General features: G+C 46.6%; 1 protein-coding gene across 1 annotated transcript in view; it reads right to left on the reverse strand.

Moving 5' to 3' along the window:
* The window catches only part of xylt2 (xylosyltransferase II), a 182,446-nt gene extending 162,979 nt beyond the window's left edge, over positions 1 to 19,467 (reverse strand). The window contains exon 1 of the mRNA XM_072483241.1: positions 19,205 to 19,467. Within this exon, the coding sequence (XP_072339342.1) occupies positions 19,205 to 19,333 (129 nt within the window). The 5' untranslated portion in view covers positions 19,334 to 19,467. The remainder of the gene's footprint in view (positions 1 to 19,204) is intronic.
* Positions 19,468 to 22,001: the final 2,534 nt, after the last annotated feature.

Genomic DNA, 22,001 nt, shown 5'->3' on the forward strand with positions numbered 1-22,001 from the left:
GACCTTCCTTTTTTTAATAAATTTAGAGTACCAGATTATTATTTTCCAATTAAGGGGCAATTTAGCGTGGCCAATCCACCTACCCTGCACATTTTTGGGTTGTGGGGGCGAAACCCACACAAACACAGGGAGAATGTGCAAATTCCACACGGACAGTGACCCAGAGCCGGGATCGAACCTGGAACCTCAGCGCCGTGAGGCAGCAGTGCTAACCCACTGCGACACCGTGCTGCCCTGACATGAACCTTTCTAATGAAACTGAACTGTAATCTCCTGTGGAGATGATGGAAGCTGACTACTAACTCAACAGAAACCAATACCACCTTGTGAGTTATTAGCCAGGGCGGCAAGGTAGCACAGCGGTTAGCACTGTTGCCTCACAGCTCCAGGGTCCCAGGTTTGATTCCCGGTTTGGGTCACGGTCTGTGCGGAGTCTGCACACTCTCCCCGTGTCTGAGCAGGTTTCCTCTGGGAGCTCCGGATTCCTCCCACAATCCAAAGGTGTGCATGTTAGGTGGATTAACCATGCTAAATTGTCCTTAAGTGTCCAAAAAAGGTAAGTGTCCAAAAAAGGTTAGGTGGGGCTATGGAGATAGGGTGGTGTTCTTTACAAGGGTCGGTGCAGACTCGATGGGCCCAATGGCCTCCTTCTGCACTGTGAATTCTCAATTCTATGAAATGTTTGTGAATTTCCCCTTCTAGAAATATATAAGAAAAAGAGTTAAAAACCAACTGCAATTCCGGAATCTATAGGCTAGTCTGGTGTTCCAGTTCCACTGAGCTTGTGTGTGCTGAAGAACACTGACTGGTACCCCTGCTGGTTGCAGGCGAGTCTCACTCTCTCTTATTGCTGAAAATGAACCACAAGACAGCAAAGCCACAGTCGAAAAGGGAGCAGGACAATTTCTTTCAGTTAACCTGCAGAACCAAGGATTTCCAAACCAATTGCTCAACTGCTGAAGTCAGCACTATTAGAATTACACAATTTAACAGCTTCAACGTTTTATCCTCCGTTCCCCATGGGCAAGCCGAAGATTTATTAGTATAGCTGTTACCAGCTTTTATTTTTGGACTCACTTCTCATTTCTAACCAGTGTGTATGTACATTATGTTTTACTATTTTCTCCTCACGCTTTAGTAACTAATAAACTCACTCTTTCTTGAACTCAGTAAAGCCTGTTTAAATTGGCTCCTTTTAAAACATATTTGGATTGAGAAAAGGTATCCACCAGGGAAGGGATGCTATTAAAATTAACCTTGTTGCGACCAATTGAGGGCAGAATAAAGACAGGGAGCCAGTTCATCCCTCCCCACCTGGAGCATAACCATTCGGTGGTATCCCGCCCAGAATCATCACAAATTTGGGGACCTCGCCTGGAAACTGCTTGTAACAGGAGTAAAATTTCAAAATTTGCCAACTTAGAATCATAGAATCCCTACAGTGCAAAAGGAGGCCATTTGGCCCATCGGGTCTGCACTGACCCTGGGCGGCATGGTGGCACAGTGGTTAGCGCTGCTACCTACGGCGCCGAGGATCCGGGTTCAATCCCGGCCCCGGGTCACTGTCCGTGTGGAGTTTGCACATTCTTCCCGTGTCTGCGTGGGTCTCACCCCCACAATCCAAAGATGTGCAAGTTAGGTGGATTGGCCACACTAAATTGCCCCTTAATTGGAAAAGATTATTGGGTACTCTTGTCTGCACTGATCCTTCAAATGAGTGCTCTTCCCATGTCCACACCCCCACCCACCCCACAACCTGACCTTCACATCCCTGGACACTAAGTGGCAATTTATCATGGGCCATTCACCTAACCTGCGCATCTTGGAGGTGTGATAGTGAGCTTGGTACAATGGACTACTAAAGGACACTGGAAGGTTTAGCAGAATGGGCAGACAAGTGGTAAATGGAATTTAACATAGTGCTGGGATGATGCATTTTGGGCAAAGAGATAGGGAGAGGTAATATAGACTAAATGGCACAGTTTCAAAGTGTACGGCAATGGAGGGACCTGAAGGTTCATATTTGTAGATCTTTTTAGTGGCAGGACATGTTGCAAGTGTAGTCAGAAAAGCATACGAGATTATGGATTTGATAGAGGTATTGAGTACAAAAGCAGGAAGGTTATACTGAACCTTTATAACGCTGTGGCACCATCATGCTGGAGCATTGTGTCCTGTTCTAGTCAACACACTTTAGGAAGGATGTTATGTTCCTTGAGAAGGTGCAGAGGAGATTTACCAGAATGGTTCCAGGAATGAAGGATGAGGTTGGAAAGGAAGCAAAGGAGATCGAGTGGAAATTTGATACAGATGTAGAAGATGATAGTTTTAGATAAGTTGTTCCCCTTAGCTGATGGCACCAGAACTAGGGAAACAAATGTAAGGATATGAGCAAGAGGTAGATAGGAGGTGTGAGGTAGAGTCATTTTTACACAGCGTGTGGCAATGACCTTGAACCCACTGCCTACAAGTGGTGGTAGCAGAGACAATAAATTATTTAAAAAAGAAATGGGATATGCACTTGAGGAAGTGAGCAGGGCTATGGGGATAGAGTGGGGAGAATGAGACTGATTTGATTCCTCTACAAAGCTGGCATGCATTTGATGGGCCGAATGGCTTCCTTCCATTCCATGGTGACTCTATGACTCTGTTAATCTTACATAGACCTTGATTAGACCACACTTGCGAAGTACTGTGAACAGTTCTAGTCTCATATTGTAAAAAGGATATAGAAACATTGGGGAAGGTATTGGCGGAGGTGAAAAATCTTTTAAATAGATGAGACCAGAAATAATAGACTGAGAGACGGATAAGTTTGGACAGGGTGAGACTCTTTCCTCTAGAAATTGGAAGACTAAAACTGAAGGGATAGGGTAAAGGTAGAGAAGATATTTCCATTTGTGCAGAAACCAAAACCCAAGATCATAAATAAAAGACAGTCACTGATAAATCCAATAGGAAATTCAGGAAAAAAAACTTATTTACCGAGAGTGGTGAAGATGTGGAACTCGCCACAAAGAGATTGGTTGAGGCGAATAGCACAGATGCATTTAAGTGGAAGCTTGATAAACATAAAGGAGAAATAAACAGAGGGATATGTGGTTGGGTTAAATGAAGAGGAATGCGAGGGGGTTCGTGTGAGCATAAACACTGGCACGGATTGGTTGGGCTAAATGACCTGTTACTGTGCCGTTCATTCAATGTAATTTTGTTACTTAAATGCCACGCAATATCAAATGTTTCAAAAATTCATAGGTATAATTTTGTAGAGTATACCATCTATTTATTCTAAATTCACATCGGCAGTAACAGGGAGGGGAGTATGCCTGTACATTTAATCAAAACTTGTCACACACACCCTTTGCATACCAGTGGTGCTGAGCTGAGCAGGGGTGTTGGTTCAGTCTTTCCTTGAAGCACAAGGTACATTGCCTTGACTAAGATGCACTTCATGTCTGTTGAGACTTATCCAGGAAAATTCCAACCTGATATTCCACCGCAACAGATTAATGTAAATTATGTTCTCCCGAAGGAGTACTGCTCTGACACTGAAAAACCTGCCAGATAAGGAGACTACCTGGCACCGGTCCACAGCAATGTGTGAAAGTTAATGCCGAATGCTGGCCCAAAGGTCTTGAGTGTTCATATGAATCAATTACAAGCATTACGGAGGTTTCTTTCGTTGATGAAATGCTCAACAGACGCTGACTATGAATTTAGTCAAGGATGATGAATGAATGGGAAATTTTATATTCTGTGCACTTGAACTATAGCAAACACAATAGAAGTTATGGATTATGACTGCTCAAACTTGGGATGTGCTATGAGAGAATTTAACAAACAAAACTGGGATATAGCACTGGTGGGTACAGGTCTGTCATTGTATAAAACTGGGATACATTACAATTGGGTAGAGGTCTGTCACTGTAATACTGGGCACTGTTCTGGTGTTACAGGTCTGTCACTGCGTAACACTGGGGTACCACATAACTGATTAAGAACTCTGCCATTGTATAACACTGAAGTTCAGCACTGGTGGTGACAGATCGTTCACTTGGGAAAGATTTGGTGGATACAAGTCTGTTCTCTAAAGCACTTGGGGACAGAATTGGTGGATTTAAGCATGTCATCATATAACACTGGTGAATATTAGTCTGTCCTTGTATAACACTGAGGTACCCAAACTGGTGGGGACAAGTCTGTCACTATATAACACTGTGGTACAGTACTGGTTTCCCTAGGACCGTGTCTATGGGTTCCCTGGTATAGCTCTGTGCAGAGTACCTGTTTGGGCAGTCTGGAGAGAAGCACTTTGACAATATAACGCATCCATCTCAGTTGATGCTAGATTATAGTGGCTAGCACTGCTGCCTCACAGCTCCAGGGGCCCAGGTTAAATTCCGGTCTCAAGTAACTGTGTGGAGTTTCTACGTTTTCCCCTGTGTCTGTGTGAGCTTCCTCCGGTTTCCTCCCACAGTCGCAAAATGTACAGATTAGGTGGATTGGCCATGCTAAATTGCCCCTTAGTGTCCAAAAGGTTAGGTGGGGTTACTATTTATGGGGATAGGGTGAAGGCGTGGGTTTAAGTAGGTTGCTCTTTCAAAGAGCCGGTGCAGACTCGATGGGCCTATACAAAACAGACCCATTGCTTAAAGGATGTCCATGTTTATTCTTTTGCCCTCCTACTTGATTGCAGCATTCAATTGGTCGAGCTTGAAGAGTTTACCATCAATGTGCTAAGTTATGATAATAATAATCTTTATTAGTGTCACAGGTAGGCTAACACCGCAATGATGTTACTGTGAAAATCCCCTAGTCGCCACACTCCGGCACCTGATCAGGTACTGAGAGAGAATTCAGAATGTCCCATTCATCTAACAGCACATCTTTCGGGACTTGTGGGAGGAAACCGGAGCACCCGGAGGAAACCCATGCAGACACGGGGAGAATGTGCAGACTCCACACAGACAGCGACCCAGGCCGGGAATTGAACCGGGTCCCTAGCGCTGTGAAGCAACAGTTCTAACCACTGTGCTACCCATTGTGGAGTCAGGGGCCAAGTAGCAACACAGATAGGAAGCTGGCCACAAACCAGTATTGAGAGGAGAGGTGTAAAAGGTAGCTACTCAAATGGTTAAAGGTGGGAGACATTTTGTTCCACATGGATCAGTGCTGGGACCACTGTTATTCACTATTTACACAAGTGATTTGGACTTTCCAGCTTATTTTTAAATACTTTATATGAATTCCACCTAACATCAGCATTTACAAAATATTCCAATTATTGAACACAAGGCAGACATCCCGAGTGTAAACATGTGTGCAATGCAAATGTAAAGTTGCCATAGTCCCAGATGACCATAGGCTGCTTTCCCCTTTGAGGGAGAGAGATGACATGGGGTGATTTAACCCTAAGGATCACCACACCTCAGGCAAGGGGCAAGGCTGATCATAGATAGGGGAGATCCTGTCAGTAGTACATTTCCGCATTGCTGCAAGAAAAATTGGGATAGTGCTTGTGCAATGACACAACCCTGTTTGATGCCTGCTTTTGATCAGGAAGGGTTCTGTGGTGGAGACATTGCATATTACTGTTATTTGAAAATTGTCATGCAGGAGATAATCTCAAAAGTCTACATTACGATCTGCCCTCTTAACATCAATAGACAGGGAGCAGATGGCCAAATGTCATCAAAATGGTTATTCTTCATCAAAACCACAGAATCAGAGGTTTTACACCATAGGCCATTTGGCCTGACATGTCTGTACTGATTCACATTGCAATAGCATGTTACCTCGTGTCACTCACCCATCTTTTCTCTGTATGCCTGCAAATCTTTCCTCTTCAATTCCCTTTTGAAAGCCATGATTGAATCTGCCTTTGCCTTACTCCCAGGCAATGCATTCCAGATCCTAACCACTGTAAAAAAAAAAAGCTGTTCCTTCTTTTGCCAATTACCATAAATCCGTGCCATCTGGGCTCAATTATTCCACCAATGGGAACAGGTTTTCTCTACCTAATCTATCCGACCCCTCATGATTTTGAATACCTCTATCAAACGTTCTCTCAACCATTTCCTCGCCCAGGAAAACAGCCAGCTTCTCCAATGATTCTACATAACTGAAGTTCCTCATCTCTGGAACCATTGCAATGGATCATCATCTACTGCCTTCATTTCCTTCCAAAAGTATGTTGTCCAGAATTGGACGCAATACTCCAGTTGAGGCCGAACGCCTGTTTACCCCAGTTTATCATAACTTCCTTTCTCTTGTTATTTAAGGTCCACCTGATCTCTCAATCTGCCATGCCATCATGATTTACTTACATGTACACCCAGGTCTTTCTGCTCCTGTACCCCTTTAGAAATGTACCCTTATTTTATACTGTCGCTACACCTTCTTCCCAGCAAAATTAATCACCTCACTCTACACTGAATTGCATCTGTCACTTGTCTACCCATTCCTTCAAAGTTGCTTCGCAGCGCCAGGGTCCCAGGTTCGATTCCCGGCTTGGGTCACTGTTTGTGCGGAGTCTGCACGTTCTCCCCATGTCTGCGTGGGTTTAAGTTATGATAACAATAATCTTTATTAGTATCACAGGTAGGCTTACATTAACACCGCAATGATGTTACTGTGAAAATCCCCTAGTCGCCACACTCCGGCACCTGATCAGGTACTGAGAGAGAAGTCAGAATGTCCCATTCATCTAACAGCACATCTTTCGGGACTTGTGGGAGGAAACTGGAGCACCCGGAGGAAACCCACACAGACACGGGGAGAATGTGCAGACTCCACAGACAGCGACCCAGGCCGGGAATTGAACTGGGTCCCTGGCACTGTGAAGCAACAGTTTTAACCACTGTGCTACTGGGCTACCCATTGTGGAGTCAGGGGCCAAGTAGTAACACAGATAGGAAGCTGGCCACAAACCAGTAGAGAGGAGAGGGGTAAAAGGTAGCTACTCAAGTGGTTAAAGGTGGGAGACATCTTGTTCCACATGGATCAGTGCTGGGACCACGGTTATTCATTATTCACACAAGTGATTTGGACTTTCCAGCTTTTTTTTAAATACTTTATATGAATTCCACCTAACATCAGCATTTACAAAATATTCCAATTATTGAACACAAGGCAGACATCCCGAGTGCAAACATGTGTGCAATGTAAATGTAAATAAAATCCGACCCCTCATGATTTTGAATACCTCTATCAAATGTTCCCTCAACCATTTCCTCGCCCAGGAAAACAGCCAGCTCCTCCAATGATTCTACATAACTGAAGTTCCTCATCTCTGGAACCATTGCAATGGATCATCATCTACTGCCTTCATCTCCTTCCGAAAGTATGTTGTCCAGAATTGGACGCAATACTCCAGTTGAGGCCGAATGCCAGTTTTACCCCAGTTTATCATAACTTCCTTTCTCTTGTTATTTAAGGCCCACCTGATCTCTCAATCTGCCATGCCATCATGATTTACTTACTTGTACATCCAGGTCTTTCTGCTCCTGTACCCCTTTAGAAATGTACCCTTATTTTATACTGTCGCTACACCTTCTTCCCAGAAAAATTAATCACCTCGCTCTACACTGAATTGCACCTGTCACTTGTCTACCCATTCCTTCAAAGTTGCTTCGCAGCGCCAGGGTCCCAGGTTCGATTCCCGGCTTGGGTCACTGTTTGTGCGGAGTCTGCACGTTCTCCCCATGTCTGCGTGGGTTTCCTCCGAGTGCTCCGGTTTCCTCACACAAGTCCTGAAAGACGTGCTATTAGGTAATTTGGACGTTCTGAATTCTCCCTCCGTGTACCCAAACAAGCGCTGGAATGTGGCAACTGGAGGCTTTTCACGGTAACTTCATTGTAGTGCTAATGTAAGCCTACTTGTGACAATAAAGATTAAAATTAATATATTTATGTCATTTTGAAGTTTACACTATCCTCCTCACAATACTTCTAAGTTTTGTGTCATCTGCAAATTTTGAAATTGTGCCCAGTACACCAAAGTCTAGGTCATTAATATGTATCAAGAGCAGGAACTCTACAAGAAACCATTCACCATTGCTGTTTCCCATCATTCAGCCAATTTTGTATCCATGTTGCAATTGTCTTTTATTCCATGAGCTAACTTTGCACCCAAATCTGTTGTCAAAATGATGTCATGACGTTCCAATCAACAAGAGAAGCCAGAGAGAGAACAGCAAGTGAGATGGAAAGAGAGAGCAGCTGCTCAAGCTAATTTCCACCACCACCTCTACTAGCTGACAACTGATGTCCTCACTGTAGGAGAGACTGCAAGGCTAAAGTAGAGTTCATCTAAAGCTACCTGCGAATTCACAGCCAACGATGAGATCTCACTTCCACCCAGCCAGCTGCAAGAAAGAAACATCCTCAAGATGAGGAATTACCATCAGGTAGTACTGGTGGGTATAGATCTGTCATCATATAACACTGGAGTACAATACTGGTGGATACATGGTCTGTCACTCTATAACATGTGGTACAAAACTGATGGATCTAGGTCTATCAATGTATAACACTGGGTTATAGTACTGGTGGGTACAGGTCTGTCACTGTATAATACTGGGATACAGTACTGGTGGGTATAGGACTGTCACTGTATAGCACTGGGGTACAGTACTGGTGGATGCAGGACTGTCACTGTAAATTCAATGATAATCTATGATTAATCTAGGACAAAGGTTCGGCACAACATCGTGGCCCGAAGGGCCTGTTCTGTGCTGTATTTTCTATGTTCTATGTATAACATTGGGGTACAGTATTGGTGGGTACAGGACTGTCATTGTATAACACTGGGATACAGTACTGGTGGGTATAGGACTGTCACTGTATAACACTGGGATACAGTACTGGTGGGTATAGGACTGTCACTGTATAACACTGGGGTACAGTACTGGTGGGCACAGTCCTGTCATTGTATAACACTGGGGTACAGTACTGGTGGGTACAGGACTGTCATTGTACAACACTGGGGTACAGTACTGGTGGGTACAGTCCTGTCACTGTATAACACTGGGGTACAGTACTGGTGGGTACAGGACTGTCATTGTATAACACTGGGGTACAGTACTGGTGGGTACAGGACTGTCATTGTATAACACTGGGGTATAGTACTGGTGAGGGCAGGTCTATCACTGTATAACACTGGGGTACAGTATTGGTGAGGCCAGGTCTGTCACTGTATAACACTGGGATACAGTACTGGTGGGTATAGGACTGTCACTGTATAACATTGGGGTATAGTACTGGTGAGGGCAGGTCTATCACTGTATAACACTGGGGTACAGTACTGGTGAGGCCAGGTCTGTCACTGTATAACATTGGGGTAGATATTGTGATTGGTTACTTTCAAGGTTGGGTTTACGGAGTGTGTTAAAGGTGGAATGTGGAGAGTAGAAAGGGATTAAGGAAAGAATACAAAGTATGTGTGAAAGCATAGCCACCAATGTTGGAACGATTAAAATTGTTGACGGAGACATGACTGGAGATTGTCAGAATGGAGGAGACTACAGAAATAGAGAGGGACAAAGCTTTTGATGGGATACGAACACAAGGATGAGAATTTCGAAAAAGGTGTGCTGTCTCAATGGGAGCTAATGTGTGTCAGAAAGCATAGGGTAATGGGTGAATAGGCTTAGGACATAGGCAACAGAGGTTTGGATTCATTCAGATTATGGAGTATGCAGGATGGGAAGGGTGGCAGTAAAATCAGCATGGATACTGGGCAAGAAAGAGTGCGTTCCTGGTTATGGGTGACACATGGTCCAGTGACAGGAGTGGTCAGCTGATCCTCAGGAATTAATCTAGTGCAAAAATTGTATATTCTGACAAGGCACGTAGTGACTAATGTTTTCAAGATTTTTTTCAAAGCAACTACCAATGACAAAATCCTCAATGCAGTTGGCTTAAGTCACAGAGCCGGTGAAAACTAAACAGATTGTACTGTATACATTATAATTAGTAAAGCAATATTGTGTGAAAATGGTTGGGAGGAAGGTGTTAATCCAGCTCTCTCGCTATGTCACTCAGTAACCCCGCTGCTCCCAGGGCCATGTGTTACTGACTATTTCCATACCGATGTTAAGGTGGCTTCCTCACACCTCACTATGTAACCATGCTCCCTCCTCCAGCACCGTGTTACTGACCATCTCCACTGATTTTACCCCAGTTCCCTCAGTCACTTAACAACTTCTCCCACCCAGCAACTCCATGTTACTGACTGTATCTCTAATTATGTCAATCCAGCTCCCTCAGTCATCCATCCTCAGCATCTGCTGTTATCATAGAATTTACAGTGCAGAAGGAGGCCATTTGGCCCATCGAGTCTGCACCGGCTCTTGGAAAGAGCACCTACCCAAGATCAACACCTCCGCCCTATCCCTATAACCCAGTAACCCCACCCAACACTAAGGGCAATTTTGGACACGGAGGGCAATTTATCATGGCCGATCCACCTAACCTGCACATCTTTGGACTGTGGGAGGAAACCGGAGCACCCGGAGTAAATCCACGCACACACGGGGAGAACGTGCAGACTCCACACAGACAGTGACCCAAGCCGGGAATCGAACCTGGGCCCCTAGAGCTGTGAATCAATTGTGCTACCACAATGCGACCGTGCCGCCCTAAAATAACCTTTTATTGTCACAAGGATGAAGAGACTGTGAAAAGCCCCTAGTCGCCACATTCCGACGCCTGTTGATTTACCAATGCCATTTCTACAAATCAAACAAACACTTTAAAGTTGGCATTTTCACTTAAAAAGGGATGGTGATGGGACTTCCGGTGACGGCGGGCGGGAGGCGGCCGCACAATGGAGAGCCTCAGTTCGGGAACGGCATTTTCGGGGCATTAAGCCCGGTCCCAGGGTCCACGGAGACGGCAAAAGCAGGGAGAAGGCACAGAGGCGGCACAGTAAAAAAACAAAAATGTCGAGGGTGAGCAAAAAAACGGCCGTAAAAAAAAACAGCTGAAGGTCCGTCGGGGGGTGGAAAGGTCACCACGGGGTCACCAAGGAAAATGGAGGCTGGAGCATCAGAGGAGGCCGCATTGCTTACGGCTGAAGAAATAACTACGGTGATGGCTGCGGAGTTCGAAAAGCAGTTGGCGCAGATTGCGAAATGCATGGAGACGGTGAGGAAGCAGATGAGGGAGGTTTTGAGTGTGCTGATGGAGGTGGCGGTTTCCCCGGTGAGGGCGGAGGTGGCGAGCGCAGTGGCAGAGGTGCGAGAGCAAGGGGAGGCGCTGAAGGAAGTGGATGAGTCGTTATTGCAGCACGGTGATCAACTTGCCTCGATGGGGAAGGAGATGCGGAAGGTGATGGGCACTAACAAGGATCTGCGAGGAAAAATGGAAGAGCTGGAAAACAGATCCAGGCGAGAGAATTTGAGGATTGTGGGGCTGCCCGAAGGAGTTGAAGGACCGAAGCCGACTGAGTATTTTGCCGCGATGCTGGCAAAACTATTGGGGAAGGGGGAGGATCCCTCCCGATATGAACTGGATCAGGCGCATCGGTCGTGGAGGCCTGTACCAAAGGCGAGTGAGCCGCCAAGGGTAGTGACTCTGCGCTTCCGTAGGTACAGTGTGAAGGAGAAGGTCCTGAGCTGGGCCAAGCAGAAGCGGGTGGTGCAGTGGGCTGGAGCTGGTATACGTGTATACCAGGACTTTACGGTGGAGCTGGCGAGGAGGCGGGCTGCCTTCAACCGGGTGAAGAGGGCACTGTACATTAGCAAGGTGCGTTGCGGCATTGTATATCCAGCGAAGCTGAGGGTGACTTACAAGCTCAGGGACTTTTATTTTGGAACGGCAGAAGCAGCGGAGGAGTTTGCGAAAGCAGGACTGTGGCAGAACTGACAAATTGAGGAATGGCCATGTGCCGATGTAACCTCATGACTGTATTTTCTTCTTTTTTGTATCACTGCGCGCGGGTATAGAGGCTAAAGGAGCCAATGTTGTATACATTTGGACAAGGGAAGGGACGGGACTTTCACTCGAAATGAGGGCTCTTTGGGGTGTAGATGGATATGCGGGGTTTGTGTGCTAAAAGGGGATCTTTGGGCTTTCCTAGGGCCGGGCAAGGGGGAAGGGGATCTGGGCGGGGGCCTCCACGCTGGCCGGTTTAAGCTGGCCAGTGAACGGGAGTGAGGTGGGGGGAGGGGCTGCGGACCTCGGAGCCTGGCAGAACAGGGTCAGAGTGGTCTAGCCGGGGTGGAAAGTTGGGGGGAAGGAACCGAGGTTGGGAGGAGATGTTTTACAAGAGGCAGTGGACGGGAGGAGCTGGAGACTTTGGGGGGGGGGCCTGTGTAGATTAAGGGTGACTACTGGTAATCCCAGATTCCTTTTTGTCATTTGTTTATGTAAACATGCGGGTTGAGGTTTGGGGGTTGGTGGGCAGATGGGATCGTTGTTATTATGGGGATTGACATATCTTGCTGATTATTGTTATTTGTTGATGGGTGTAAATGTGGGAGAAAATGTGAAAAAGGAGAATTTAAAAAAAATTTAAAAATAAAAAAAGGGATGGTGATAAACCTAATCCATTGTTTTCTTGTTGTCATTCTAGGTCCATCATGTGGTGTTAGTTCAGGACTGATCGCAAGTGTCATGAGCCAGGTGAAAACAACAAGCCCTTATCTTCAGAGAGACCCAGAGATACCGACATTGCTGGGGAGATAGGGGTAGTGGCAATGTATTGAACGATCATCCAGAGGTACACGCGAGTACTACTTTTGGGGGGGGGGGGGGGGGGGGGGGGGGGGGTGTAGGAGAGAGAGAGAGAAAAGAGAGGTTACAATGCTATCATGGCAGCTGGTGGAATTTAAATTCAATGAATAAATTTGGAACATAAAGCTAGTTTCGGTAATGGTGATCATGACACCCATCATTGATGATTGCAAAACCCTATCTGGTTCACGACGATCTTTAAGGAAGGAAATCTGCCATCCTTACTCAATCCGGCCTACATGTGACTCCAGGCGTACAGCAATGCGGTTGCCCTCTGTAATGGTCAAGAAAGCCATTCAGTTCAAATAAATTAGGGGTGGGCGATAAATGCTGGCTTTGCCAGCGACACCATGCAAAAAATATACAAAAACTACCAAGGATTTTGTTAGGGTCAATAATTAGAAAATAATTAGAGGGTGATAACCAGAGAAAAAGATAATTGGCAGAAGAATCGTGGGTGCGGGAAATGAGGAGAAATTTGGATAGCGAGTTATCATGATCTGGAAGGTGCTGCCTGAAAGGTGGTGGCAGCACATTCAATGGGAACTTTCAAAAAGGAATTGGACAAATACTTGAAAAGGAAACATTTGCAGGCAATGGCGAAAAACAAGGAGTGTTGGATTGATTGAACAGTTCTTTCAGAGCTAGCCAAATGGGTGGTAAGATTCTAGAGCAATATCAGGGAGAAAGTGATGGAACAGTTATTTCAATTTGCATTTCATTTCAAACACAACTGTTCTACAGGGCAACCTAAAGAAGGGTTTTTTATTTCTATAGTATCTTTCACATCCTTAGGCTTATCCCAAAGCACTTCATAGTTAATGAATCACTATCAAAGTGCAATTAATATTATTTTGTAAGCAAACATAGGAGCAAAATTTACAGATTATACATGTCCACAAACACCAAATATAACAAATAAGTTTGTAGTTTTTTTTATGTCTTTGGTTATGGGTAAACTCTCCTGTTTATCTTTGAATACTGCCATGGTACCTTTTCCATCCTCCTGAGAGTGCTTAACATACCATCTAAAAGAAATGGTCTGATCATTAGCAGATTGCTGTTTGTGGGAGCTGGCTCTGCACAAATGGCTGTTATTTTCTACATTACAACAGTGACGATTCAAAACTACATTCTAGGTTATGCAGTGTTTTGGAATATGCTGAAATTGTGAAAGTCTTTCTACCGTTCAGCTAAGTGTGGGGCAGCACTTACTCTAAAGTGTCAATCAAATTGTCAGAGTGGGAGGCCACAACCTATTGCTCACAGCATTTACGAAGGCTGAAACTTAAACCAATTTCATATATAAAAAGCTTCGAGTCCACCAGACTTTATAGTGTAGAAAATATAAAAAGGCAATCATTTCACGTTGGTTTCTCCAGGCCTCGAGTTGTAAATTTACAAAGCCTCAGCTATAGCAATTATCCTCCAAGTGCCCTCGGGATTTCTGCTTTGCAGCTTTAGAAGAGGTCACATTAAACACAGCTCCACCTTAGCAGCAGAATAGTCCATCACTCATGGTCGTCTAACTCTCCAGTCGTTAGGAAATAACGCATCATCCAATTTACCTCGAGCAGCACCACAGAAGGGCTAATTGATTTATTTTTAAAACAAACAATATAAAAACTCTAACAGTACATAACGTCAGTTCTCTTCATAGCCCACCGACATCAGCCACCACTTCGTAGACTCTATAGGCAACACAATATCTTAATTTAAAAGCAGGCATCATTCATTTAAAATCCAAAAAGGTGCTTAACACAGTACAGACATCCAGCATGATCACAGCAGGTGCTACACGTGTTGTTTGTTCACTGCAACAGCTCCAATGGAACCCTGTTTAAGATTGATGTTTGTACCCCTCAAATCCCACACACCAGATGTAATTCCCCCATTTGAGAATTGGTTTTTAAAAAAACATTATCCACTCAGGTGAATCCCACTCTTAAAAATGATTAGAGCTCCATGTGATTTGATGAGTTTGGCATCCAGTTTGTATTCATAAGGCTCTCTCCCAACACAGCCCTCTGACCACCTCTATACCCAACATCCACCTCATTCTCCATCTATCCGTTTCTCCCTAACTATCAACAGTTCTGTCAGTTATCTCCGTCACACTCCTTGATCCCCTCCCATTCTGTGCTACCAGTTCAGCTAATATCAGTGTGCAATTGACATCAAACTTGAGCTCTTGAACCCCAATGCCATGCCAATCACCATTTGTCCAACAGGTTATGAATGTGCCAGAACTTTCTGCAGTTTAACATTAAGCCATTAAGTTCAGCTTGTCTTAGAACATTACACCTTTAAGTCTCTGATTCCAATACCCCTTCCCACTTCTCATTCAGGCTGAATCGGGGAGTATGCAATGCTGCAGTCCTATGGCCTCATCCAAGCTCAGGCTCAAATCTGGCCCATCAAGACTGCCACCGTCCATCTCTGTAACATCTTCTGCCCAAGCTTGGATCTCACTCCCAATGCAACCAAACTCCAAAAGTAATTTCTCAAACTATTAAACTCCACTCTACACAAACTGTTACTTACCCAGAAATGGGTCACTTGTATCCTTAACCCATTAACTGCTGCGCACTAACCACCATTATCCTCACCAGCCTTCTAATGGCTGTTCACAAACTTTCACTCCTCTCACAATTTTCAGAATTGTTACAGTGCAGGAGGTGGCCATTCGGCCCATTGTGTCAGCACAGGCTCTCCAAATGAACAATTCACAGTGCCATTTTCCTCTGACCCTGCACATTCGTCCTTTTCAGATCACAGTCTAATTCCCTTCTGAATGCTTCAATTGAACCTGCTGCCACCACCCGTGTAAAAATCATCCGAAAATAATTTGCCTGATCACATTTTTACAGCTCAGTGTCTATGTCTTCACCCACACATTCTACTCGCTAATTCAGCATTATTTACTGCTTTTCCTTCTCCCACTCCCACCACTGGGCTGGACATTGTTCCTCACACAATTCCAAACAAAAATACTAAGAACCAGTGTTTCAAGTATTCCTACAGGGTTTTGAGACATCTTGCTGGTAATATCAGCAGGATTCTTAACACCGACCTCCATTTTATTTTGATCTCTTCCAATTTGTCTCTCGCCTTCCCGTCTTTTTCCTTTCAGACTCTAACATCTCTCCCTCTCGCTCTCCCCTCCATTCCTCTCTCTTCACTCCCTCTCCTTCCCCCATCCCTCCCCCTCACTAGCCCTCCCTTCCGGCACACCCTCCCCTTCACTCACACTCTCTTCACCCCGACCCACTCTTCTCCATTTTCTTCACCCCTGCACTCCTCCTCCTCTCCACCCCAACCCTCCCCTCCTCATACACACCCTGCCCTTCTCATCCCCCCACACTCTCAACCCTTCTCCTCCCCCCACCCTCTTGCCCCTTCTCTGCCCCCCCACCCTCTCGCCCCTTCTCACATCCCCACCCTCTCCCGTTCTCCTGTCCACCCTCTCGCCCCTCATTGCCCCCCTTCTCCCTCACTCCACCTCCCGCGCGGTCTCCTCACCCCCTAGCCCCTCCAACTCCTGTCTCACAATTCTCACTCTCAATGTCCTGCCTCACCCTCACGCTCCCAACCCTCTCACTCCCTACCTACCTCCATTCCTCTCACTCACCTACCTCCATTCCCCTCTCACCCCCTACCCACCTCCATTCTTCCCCACGCAATATAAACTTCAGCCGTATCTTTTGTAATGATGTGCTGGGCCACACTTTCATTAAAGCTGGAGATTTGCGGCGCCTCCTCCAGTGAGTTGTATAATTGCCAGGACATACACAGGGATGGTGATAGGGACATTATCTGTAAGGTATGATTCCATGAGTATGCCTATGTTACGTTGTTGCTTGACCAGTCTGTGATACAGCTCCCCAATGTTTGCATCTTGAACGTTTTTAAGCAATCTGATACAACTGCTGGGCAATTTCAGAGTGCATTTAGGAGTCAACCACGCAGCTGAGAAGCCTGGGGTCGCATGTAGGCCAGGCCAGGCAAGGACAGCAGATTTCCCTCCCGAAAGGATACTGATGAACCATATGGGCGTTCACGATAATGACCAGTGATACGGTCATCATTTGCCTTTAAACTCAATATTTTTAATGAATTCAAATTACATCATCTGCAGCAGTTGGATTTGAAAGCCGGTCCCCAGATCATAGAACATACAGTGCAGAAGGAGGCCATTCGGCCCATCGAGTCTGCACCGACCCACTTAAGCCCTCACTTCCACCCTATCCCCGTAACTCAAATAACCCCTCCTAACCTTTTTGGACACTAAGGGCCATTTAGCACGGCCAATCCACCTAACCTGCATGCCTTTGGACTGTGGGAGGAAACCGGAGCACCTGGAGGAAACCCACGCAGGCTCGGGGAGAATGTACAGACTCCGCACAGACAGTGACCGAGCAGGGAACCGAACCTGGGACCCTGGCTCTGTGAAGCCACAGTGCTATCCACTTGTGCTACCATGCTGCCCTTAACTTGGGTTGCTGGATTACTAGACCAGTGACAATACCATTCTGTCATCTTCCCTCTCTCTCCCCATCCCCTACACCTTGCAGTCCATCCCACCCTGATACCTGTACCTCCCCAACCCAAGGAGCTCACCCTACTCTATGTTAAAAACAAATTACTGCGGATGCTGGAATCTGAAACCAAAAGAGAAAATGCTGGAAAATCTCAGCAGGTCTGACAACATCTGTAAGGAGAGAAAAGAGCTAACGTTTTGAGTCCAGATGAACCTTTGTGGGAGATATTTATACAGTAGGGTGAGGGAATGAAAGATGAGTCATAGCCAGCCACAGAAACCAAGGGAAAGAGTGCTAAGGCCAGGCCCCAGAGTGAATAAAAGGTGTGAAAGGCCTAACAGCAGAGAAACTAAAATTAGAGGATAAGCTGTTACAGATGTAGATGTGTGGGGATGGGGGACATGGGTGGGAGGGAGGTAAAATGAGAAGGAGGACAGAAACGGGGGATAAGATAGGGGAAAGTGTGGTGGAAAATACATATATAAAGAAAGACAAGAAAAAAATAAAAGGTAAAAGACAGTAAAAATGAAATAGAATGAAAACAAAGGGGTCGGTGGGGTAGAGCTTATAGCCTTCCGGTCTCAACATCGAATTCAACAACTTCAGATGATTAGCTCTACCCCACCTCAACCCCATTGTTTTCATTCCATTTCATTTTAACTGTCTCTTACTTTTTATTTCTTTGTCTTTCTTTATATATATTTCCCCCCAATCTAATCCCCCTTTCCTTACCTATTCTCCCCTTTGCTTCCCCCTTCTCCCCTTTTTCTCATTTTACCTCTCTCCTACCCATGTTCCCCTCCCCCTCAACATCTACATCTGTAACAGCTTACCCTCCGAATTTAGTTTCTCTGCAGTTTGGCCTTTCACTCTCTCTGGGGACTGCCATTAGCACTCTTCCCCTTGGTTTCTGTGGCTGGCTTTGATTCATCTTTCATTCCCTCACCCTACCGTGTAAATATCTCCCACTTTTTATTGCCTTTTAGCTGTGACAAAGGGTCATCTGGACTCAAAACGTTAGCTCTTTTCTCTCCTTAGAGATGCTGTCAGACCGGCTGAGATTTACCAGCATTTTCTCTTTTGGTTCCCCTGTGTTCCTCCTGCCTACCCTTATCCCCCCCCCCCACCCCTCCAGCGACCCTCATCCCCCCCCACCCCTTCCACCGACCCTCATCCCCCCCCCACCACTTCCGCCGACCCTCATCCCCCCCACCACTTCCGCCGACCCTCATTCCCCCACTCCTCCCGCCTACCCTCATCCCCCCTACCCTCGCCCCCCCTACCCACCCTCATCCCCCCCACTCCTCCCATCTACCCTCAACCCCCCACCCCTGACGCCTACCCTCAACTCCCCCACCCCTCAACCCCCCCCCACCCCTCCCACCTACCCTCAACCCGGCCCACCCCTCCCACCTACCCTCAAACCCCCCACCCCTCCCGCCTACCCTCAACCCACCCACCCTTCCCGCCTACCCTCAACCTCCCCACCCTTCCCGCCTACCCTCAACCTCCCCACCCTTCCCGCCTACCCTCAACCTCCCCACCCCTCCCGCCTACCCTCAACCACCCCACCCCTCCCGCCTACCCTCAACCCCCCCACCCCTCCCGCCTACCCTCAACCCCCCCACCCCTCCCGCCTACCCTCAACACCCCCACCCCTCCCGCCTACCCTCAACCCCCCCACCCCTCCCGCCTACCCTCAACCCCCCCACCCCTCCCGCCTACCCTCAACCCCCCCACCCCTCCCGCCTACCCTCAACCCCCCCACCCCTCCCGCCTACCCTCAACCCCCCCACCCCTCCCGCCTACCCTCAACCCCCCCCCCTCCCGCCTACCCTCAACACCCCCACCCCTCGCCTGCTCCTACCCACCCTCATCCGTCCACTCGCCCGCCCGCCGCTGCATCGTCCCCCTCCCGGTCTTACCTCCTGCTCACTCTCCAGGCCGCTGAAGCTCCAGACCGCCAGGGTCTGCACGATCAGGATGGCGACGGCAGCGGCCGCGGCCGCCCGGTATCTCCGAGCGACTTTCCGAGGCCTGATCCTGACCACCATCTTCCCCAGACCGGGGCTGTGCGGGTTCCCGAGGGCGCGGGGCCGCGGGACCCCGAGCGGGGGCGCGCGGCGCGCCTCCCAGCCGCCGGCAGTTGGCGGGATCCCGAGCGCGCCGGCAGTTGGCGGGACCCCGGAATGACAACACTGACAACCCTGCAGAAGGGCAGAGATTACATTTGGGGTTGAAAAATAAGGAGATCTGAGGCCATCTGCAAAATCAAAATCAAAATGGAATTTAAAAAAAGAAAATGCTGGAAAAGTTCAGCAGCGTCTGGCCAGAGAGAAACAAGCTTAGCTTTCCGAGCCCAATGTGGCTTCTTTAGAAGCTAAATGAGTTAGATGAGCCTAAAGATCTGTGATTACCAATACATAGCTCACTGAAAGTTAATAACACCGGTTAGGAAGGCCTTAACTAAAGCAGACCAAACGGAAAAGTACCTTATATCGACCCTTGGTTATGCCACACTTGAGCACTGCACAGCTCTGGTCTCCATTAATAATAAAGGAGTGGGGTGGGTGCACACTACAGGGGTGCAAACAAAGGAGACTGGTGAACGTATTGCAGTAACCATTCACCAGGTATATAACTGTATCACGCTGTTGCCCATGTGGGCTCCACCTATGGACCATTGTAAGGTATTATCTGTAATGTATCATGTTGGTACCTTGCAGGCTCCGCCCCTGGCTCAACCCCTTGAGGGGAGGTATAAAGAGCAGTCTCCCTGTAGGCGGCTCTCATTAGCAGACCAGACGCAGGCAGGCACTGGTCTAGTTGATTAAAGCCACAGTTTACTTCTACTATTGGTTTCGCGTGAATTGATGGTCGCATCAGAGACCAAAAGAGATAACAAGTGCCAACTTGCCATAAGATCATAAGAAGTCATAAGAAGTGACAGCAGGAATATCCCACCCAGCCTGACCTTTCAATAACATCAACAGCTGATAATAAAAATCTTTATTGTCACAAGTAGGCTTACACTGCAATGAAGTTATTGTGAAAAGCCCCAAGTTACCACATTCCAGCACCTGTTCAGGTGCACAGGGAAAGAATTTAGAATGCCCAAATTACCTAGCAGCACATCTTTTGGGAGGAAACCGGAACACCCGGAGGAAACCCATTCAGACACAGGAAGACCGTGCAGACACCACACAGACTGTGACCCAGCCGAGAATCGAACCTGGGACTCTGCCGCTGTGAAGCCACAGTGCTAACCACTGTGCTACCATGTTGCCCATTCTGACTGTGGCCTCAATTCTTACCTTCCTGTCTATCCTCTTAAAAACCTTTGACTCCCTTGTTAATCAAAAATCTGCCTATCTCAGCCTTGAATATACTCAATGACCCAGCCTTCACTCCCCACTAGAAGAGAGCATTCCAAAGAGAGAACAATTTAGAACATACAGTGCAGATGAAGGCCATTCGGCCCATCAAGTCTGCACTGACCCACTTCAGCCCTCACTTCCACCCTATCCCCGTAACCCAATAACCCCTCCTAACCTTTTTGGCCACTAAGGACAATTTATCATGGCCAATCCACATAACCTGCACGTCTTTGGACTGTAAGAGGAAACTGGAGCACCCGGAGGAAACTCACGCAGACACGGGGAGAATGTGCAGACGCCTCACAGAAACCACTGTGCTACTGTGTTGCCCTTTCTCATCAATTTCTTCCACGTCTCTATCTTAAATGGGACAACCCTATTTAAACTGTGCCCCCAGTTCTTGATTCGCCCAGGAGACAAAACATCCTCTCCGTATCAAAGCCCCCTCAGAATCTTATATGTTTCAAGAAGAGTACCTCTCCTTCTGAACACCTGCTCAACCTTTCGTGATGAGACAACTCTTTCACCCTGGGGTGTCAGCCTAGTGAACCTTCTTTGACCTGCTTCCAATTAAAGTATATCCTTCCCTAAGTAAGAAGATCAAAAACTGTACACAGTACTCCAGATGTGGTCTCACCAATGCCCTATACAGTTGTAGTAAGACTTCCCTATTTTTCCATACTTTATCCGATTTGTTATGATCCTGGACAAGACACTCAAATTAATGTTACAAACTGGCTAGCGATGAATAACTTTTTTATTTAAAGGAGACAAAGTTTGAGATCCCAGATATAGTATAAGAGAATAAAGCCTCAAGATTCCATGGTTTTTGAACAAAAATAAATAAACACCATACACAATCAAAAGAGTAAAACAATTTGCAATATTTATCTCATACTCTTAACATTGAGAATCAAAATGAGGTACATGTGAATTAACAGGAAAAGTGAGGTGGAACATGCAACACTGCATATTAAAGGCAGATATGACTAAGGCAGATCCCATGGATTTCTCATCTACCTGTTGAAACATCAGTGTTCAATGTGGGTTGCACAATCTCATGGAAGCTATCTCATTTATGATGGGTCACAAATCGTCAGCCTTCCATTTTAAAGATCTAGCCTTGGAATTCCCTTCAAAAGTCTCTCCAACTCAGACTGCCTCAATAACTTCTCACCTCCCAGGTTTTCAATCTCATCTTGCAAGACTACATTCCCTTGAATTGCTGAGTTTATGTTCCTCACAGATACAAGTCGAGCTCTTCAGCCATGCTGAGCAGAACGCCACTACTCTAAAGGATTACCTTTACCTCAGCAGCCAGTAGTACAGAGTCAATAGCCTTCTA

The sequence above is a fragment of the Scyliorhinus torazame genome, chromosome 18, assembly GCF_047496885.1.
Source record: "Scyliorhinus torazame isolate Kashiwa2021f chromosome 18, sScyTor2.1, whole genome shotgun sequence".
NCBI lineage: Eukaryota > Metazoa > Chordata > Chondrichthyes > Carcharhiniformes > Scyliorhinidae > Scyliorhinus > Scyliorhinus torazame.